The 6,766-nt window shown below is 38.2% G+C and overlaps 1 protein-coding gene across 1 annotated transcript in view; it reads right to left on the minus strand.

The window, feature by feature from the left end:
* CWF19L2 (CWF19-like 2, cell cycle control (S. pombe)) overlaps positions 1-6,766 on the minus strand; it is a 76,986-nt gene that overhangs the window by 62,092 nt on the left and 8,128 nt on the right. Inside the window, exons 5-7 of the mRNA XM_009276952.1 lie at positions 5,809-5,902; positions 4,567-4,682; positions 2,315-3,033 (exon numbers count right to left, since the gene is read on the minus strand). Coding sequence (XP_009275227.1) covers positions 2,315-3,033; positions 4,567-4,682; positions 5,809-5,902 — 929 coding nt within the window. The remainder of the gene's footprint in view (positions 1-2,314; positions 3,034-4,566; positions 4,683-5,808; positions 5,903-6,766) is intronic.

Below are 6,766 nucleotides of genomic sequence, written 5' to 3' on the forward strand. Positions count from 1 at the left end.
AAAAAAAAAAGAACAAGGTGTAGGGTCCTGGCATGGTCTCTCTCACTCAGTCTCTGCATTTTGGACAATCACCAGTCCAAATCAGTAGTTCACTACAGTTAAATAAAGTATACTGGATGTCAGAACTCCTATTTGCCATCGGCTGTACAACACAGCTGTTAGAGCTTGCTTTCTCCTTCTGGAAGTCATGGAGGAAACAAAACTGAGAATGAAGGTAAGACTTAAAGGATGATATGTCATTTACACAGATTATTTGCTGCTAATTAATGAAGTATTTGGGTTCTTTTAAAAAGTGCATGATATTTAAGATGAAGGATAAGAGTAACCACGCATAATGGTGTCTTTTTATGTGCGCAAAAAAGAAGCTTCTTAACAGGGTGGTTTTTTTCCAGATATATAGTTCTGAGTGTGTATTTTCATTTTCATGGAGTCTGTGCCTGAACTGCAGTGCAGATGCACTCTCCCAGCTCACCAGAGCATCACCCCTTACATGAATACCTATGTTTCCTTATGGAAACCAATGCACTACCCAAGGCAGGCAGAAAACAACTGTGGATTGTGCAGACCCTGTACCTGAACAAAGTCATGAACAAACCAGCACTCAAGAGCTGAGGAAGTCCCATAGGCTCCAGCTCTGTGGAGACACACTGTGAATCATTCTAATCAGAAGTTTACAAAGTGCATTTAAGTGATAAACGCCAGACACTTCAGGGCAATAACTATTTGGGCAATATCTAGAAAAACAAAGAGGATCACTAAATTCAAATGTCTAATAATGTCTCATACATCACAGGTTTAATGCTACCAGATCTTTTCTCAGAGTAACTAAAACAACTATGAAGATGTATTTGTTATTTTCCAGCAAAATAACACCTAGGCAAATACTAAAATAAACAATAAAACAAGACATGACAAACACTTGTGAGGGGGACTTCCCATAGTGCATACAAACTATTCGTGCCAGAATCAGGAACTACTCCTGCCATGATGTATATTCAAACTCACACTTTTTTTAAAAAATAAATAAATAGATTAAGCGAACATGACACAAACAATTTATCTTCCTGCTATCAAAGAAAATGTAAATTTCATTGGCTCCTATCAAAGTAGAAAATATAGCAAGTAAAATCTGGAAAAAATACCCAACCTATACAATATAAAGAATTGTGTAAACTAAGCTGCGTGTTTCTGGTTAGGCATGCAGCACTTATTTAATGCACAATTTTTCTTTGCAAATACACAGTGAAGTATCTGGCAAGTACTACACGTAGGAACAGTTATAAATAAAATACTTTTAAGGTATTGTCTTGTTATTAGAATCCAACAATTAAACATTAAAAGTAAATTCATAACCCTGCTATAAGAAGGTTTTTCTGCAAATAACTGACATAAGCATACAAGAAAGAAGGAATTACACTTGATCATATTTTATCAAATGCTGTTTCCGACTAAATCGTATCATCCTTCTTACATACTCCAACCAAGAATATTTACTTGTCCAGCTTTCCCAAGCAACTGAATAACACCATACTGACTCTAAAATAGTTTTGCACATGCCTACCTATTATTGTAAAGATGTGAAGGAAAGCATTCACAGTAATAACCACACTACTCATATCACTGGAAGAACCAGCAAGCTGGTAACACTGGAGAACAGGTGGCCTTGAGCAGAGCAAAAGCTCAGTTGTCTACAACTTACTTTTCTGACCACCTCTCCTTACTACTCCCCACTGTCTTTCACTAAAGCAAGTCAGGCAAACTGAAATTCCTACCACATATTAGTTTGCGTTTCCGTTCCCACTTCTATTCATCTTTCCTCTTTTCCACAGAAAATGCACTTTTCTAATCAATACCTTCTACTATTTTTCATATGCTACTACTTTAGCATATGAGTTCATCTCACAGGTGGCAAACCTATCCCTGCTGTATTAATTATTTCAGTTTTTAGTCAGCATTTTCTAACATTTCAAGTTTGTCTTTTATAAATTCAACAACAGTTAAGATATTGTTTTGCAGGTTTTTTGCCTAAGAGGCCCATTTTACTGCAGTGTGAACTAACATTAGAAAGAAGCAGAAAATAACCTATCGTTAGCAATTCTCAAATATGCTGCAGAGACAGAACAAGTAGGGGGTGTTCATTACTTCTACAGTGGTCCATTTTAGCTGCCCCTAACTGGGAGGTTAGCTTCCTCCTAACTAAAAGAGATCTGATATGATCAGATCTAATACTGTCACAAAGAAGACAGAGTTTCCGGTATACTTTGCCATGAAAAATGCAGCAAACAAAAGACAAGTAAAGATGTTTGTAAAATACCTAGAACACAATGTTTCACTGTCAGATAACATTTGTTTCTTCTCAGGGATATCACTTGGGTACTCCTGTCGCGACTTCTCTTTTTCATTACTTGGAGTTCTTTCCCAACTATTGTCATCAATTTGTTCCCTAGTACCTGATGATTTTTGATCAGACATTAATTTCTCATTGTTATCTTCTGTGCGTGTTTTGGTCCACACTGCAGTATCCTCACTAGGTTTTTGGAAACGGCTGCTCAAATTGCTGTGAACCGGCAGTTTGGAAGAGGACTGCTGTGACTTGTAGTCTCTAGGTGCACTGTAAGATGATAAATCATCTTCGGAGGGTTTCAGAAATTTGTGTTTCATGTTGCTTAGAGATGAACTCTTTTCCTGACTTCGTTTTTCATTGGAGTGTTTTTCTGCTTTGGAGCTGTAACCTCTCAATACTGAGTCCGTGCTACTGTGTCCACATTCTTGGTCTTCTTTTGACATATCTCTTTTGTAACCTTTGTCTTCTTGCGCCCATCCCTTGCCATGCTTCTCCCTAGTGTAGCCCCCAAACATGTTCCTGTTTCTATCATCTTCATCTTGTGTCTCCTTTTTCATATGCTGTTCTTTCTTCTCTTTCTCACTTTCTGAATAGTCAGTTTTCTTCCATCTTCCACTTCTATAATAATTTTCCTTTCTGGATGCAACTTTTTCAGCTTCTTCTAATCGTGACTGAAATACCTCCATTGACTATAAGAAAGAATAAAAAAACATCATACTGCTTTTAAGATCATGGGGTATTGTGAAGCTCCCTACAAAGTATTACAAGAAAGGCACCATTCTGTGAAAATGAGTCACTGTGCAAAGGGCAAGGCATGGAGTGGAAAGGAAGACCAGTACGAAAAAGGGAACTTACAGCCTCGTGTCTAAGATGCTCTGTTGGGAAGGCTTTCTGATCCTTTCTCTTGGACTATTTCTAACTTTCATCCCATGCTATAAAGTGCTAAAGCACTCCTGGGAACAGGGACCAGAGCCTCAGAACTGTCTCCTCCTGGCAACCCGGAGACTAGGGGCTTGAGCTAGGGAAAAAGGCTTCCTCTTTCTTACTCATGAACTTTGCATTTATGCTCACCAGATGCTCAGCTTCTATAGAACCAATGGACGTTCCCACTAAACCATTTTACAATCTAGTTAAACTCTTAAAAACACAAGAGAGTGGGTTCAAAATCTTTAGCTTGAAACAGGCTTTGAACCCCTGTCTCTGGCTTTCTGGACAAATACTCTATCCATTAGGCAATTATGCAAAATGTGGACTGTTCCTCTTCCCTCTTTTAAGCTGAATTAAAAGCCACTAATTTCTTTTTTTTTTTTCCCCTCAAAACTTTACATACTGAAGCAAATCAGGCAGGGATCTCTTTCAGTCACTATCCTGTACTTCAGCAGCCAGAGCGGTTCATGCTGTTTGAACTCCAGTTTCTTGAGAGAGATTCTTAAAAATAATATTCCTTACAATCACTGGCACTGAATAATTTCTACCAGCACTGACCATGTTGGTTTCATCACACAGGAGTGACTACAAATCAGTTCAAAGACAATAGTATGAAGTCACACTGTCTTATCCAAGATTTCCACAAACAAACCAGCCTAATCAAAAAACCCACAGAAAACTCAAATGTAACACTATGGCCAAGATTTAACACCCCACACCTTTGACCAATGCTTTTAAAGACAATAATATAATATGTAGGGGGGGTAGGCTTTAAAGAGTTAATATTGTTATGGCAGACTGTTTTATTAAAAATAAATCCTGAAGACTTTTAAACCCTTCAGAAGCAAGCAGCTTTCTCAATATATCTCAACTGAGCAGGTCAAAAGTGGCCAGAATTGACACAGCTCTCCAAATTATCTCAGCGTTATTATTATCCACAAAGTGCATTATTATCCGCTACGTGCAGGAGAACAAAATATGTTTTCTAGTATACATCATAATTTTCGAAGCACTCAGGTACTTTGTAACTGGGATCACTTGAACCTCCTGATGTAGAAGGTAAGTATTTTAAATTTGCTATAGGATCCCATATATTAAAAAATATTTAACAAAAAAAGATATAAAAGGCTGGGTAGCTTTAAACTCTTTGTCACTTGAGATAAGCTTCAGAGGCTGTTTTTTCCTGCTTCTTTCCTTATGTCTTACACTACACATTAAGTATTTGTGCCTTTACATGAAAGTAACCTTTTCCAAGCACCTATTAGTATGAAAAAAAATTAATTGAAGATCCTTACCCCATATCTCTCAGCTACAATTTCCTCAAAATTTCGTTTCTCTCTCTCAGCCTGCTCCTTCATCCTTTGGTATGATTTTTGTAACCAACTTAATCCAGCATCTTCTACCACTGTAACTAAAGCAGAAAACAGTAAGAGGTCATAGTTTTATATCTCAGTAGTTATTCCTATTTAACCTTACTCTGTATGTGACATTAAACCTTCACCTAAACTTAATGTAAAAATTGAAGGGGTGCAAAATAGAAAGAATGTAATAATACAATTACATGGTTTTATAAGTTAATGCTGGATGTACCTCAGTAATACCACTGATTTAAGCTTCTCCATTTTATCATAGAACACAACAAACAGTTTCCAAGACAGGATTGGCATATGACAAGTTGTGGGTTTTTTTATGAAACCTTCTTTTTGTTTCCACTTTCTGTGTCCATTCTTTGGCATACCCTTACATACAAACAAGTGCATTCCCCTTCTCAGAAAATTAATGAGCAACCCATTGCTTTCCTTTTGAGAAGCTAGCAGAGGTCTTAACATTCAGGACACATACTCACTGATGCCTGTCACCTCTTACAGATGGCTGATCTCTGTGACTCCTAAAAGTGGGCATGAGGCTAATGGTTTGCAGAACAGACTGTCCACAGGGAAAGGCTCCCAAAGAGAAAAACCAAGGACCCTATTGTTCCCTGTTGACAGAATACAAGGGCCCTTCTTATCACATAATAAACACTTCATGACATGATGAAAAATGTTTTTCTAACTGCTCTTGCTGGAAATAGGCAGGATAACCCTAGGGTAGGGAAAGAAGTGAAAAGGTTACAGAAATAATATTTTTCACAAACTGCATCTGTAATGTTCTTCATTTTAATGTGACTCAGACTTCTGTGGTTGAATATTTTAAAACTATAATTTGTGTAATGGAATGAAAGGAACCAAATGAGATGACAACAATTTATCTTGTCTTGGTTAAATCATGCTTTCCTTTAATTAGTTCAAAATGGGGAATTTCTGTAAAGATATTGAAGGTCAAACCACTCAAGATTAAAAACCAGTGAAGAGAAATTCTGCAAAACAACATACTATGATATTAACCCAATATTCACTACTGAATTTTCATCCAAATTTTACTTTATTACATGTTACTCATAATCCCTTTACATCAACATTAGTATTAATTTGTTACCAACACAGAGACCAGAGACTGGAGACAGAAATTTAAGATTATTACTAAAAGTTGCTGTTTACCTTTCTTAACTGAAGCTGCTTCATCCTTCTCTGGTGGCAAACCTGTACCACCGTCTTTCCAATAGGGATTGAGCTCTCTCTCAGACAGCATGGCCTAAAACAGAAATAATTTTAATGTGTGCACAGCATATGGTTTGTATTTTCTAGAATATTTGATAAATTCTGTGGACCTTGTATGGGAATATAACTTGTGCTACCTAAAGACAGGTAGAAATAAACATAACTCTCCATCCCGAGTCAAAACTCTCAAACACATGCTTAGCTGGCACCCTTATTACACAGAAGCAGTTTTACTGTTTGACTGCATTACCAGTGTAGCAGTAATACGCACTTGCGTCTGAAGCACTGCTGTTATGGGGGCTCTTAGTTTTACCTCAAGTTACTGCTTTTCACCCTCAAACTAGATCGCATATTGTGATTCTGTCAACTGACTTCTCTGGAAGCAGGCAAGGAAGTCCATTGGAGAAAAGGGTTGAGTAGGCATTCCAGCACTAACAAAATTTACAATTTGTCTATATTACATCATCAACTCATCACCACCACTGGCATGCTGTATGCATGGTCAAGTGTTTCTGGGTAAGGATGAGGGGACGGCCAACAAGGCAGATATCCTGCTGGGAGTCTGTTATAGACCACCCAACCAGGATGAAGGGGCAGATGAAGCATTCTACAAGCAGCTGGCAGAAGTCCAACAATCGCTAGCCCTTGTTCTCATGGGGGACTTCAACTTCCCGGACGTCTACTGGAAATACAACACGGCAGAGAAGAAGCAGTCTAGGAGGTTCCTGGAGTGTGTGGAAGACAACTTCCTGACACAGCTGGTAAGTGAGCCTACCAGGGGAGGTGCCTCGCTCAACCTGCTGTTTACAAACAGAGAAGGACTGGTGGGAGATGTGGTGGTCGGAGGCCATCTTGGGCTTAGCGACCATGAAATGATAGAATTCTCCATTCTTGGTGA

Source organism: Aptenodytes forsteri, unplaced genomic scaffold (assembly GCF_000699145.1).
Source record: "Aptenodytes forsteri isolate BGI_AS27 unplaced genomic scaffold, ASM69914v1 Scaffold354, whole genome shotgun sequence".
Classification (NCBI taxonomy): domain Eukaryota; kingdom Metazoa; phylum Chordata; class Aves; order Sphenisciformes; family Spheniscidae; genus Aptenodytes; species Aptenodytes forsteri.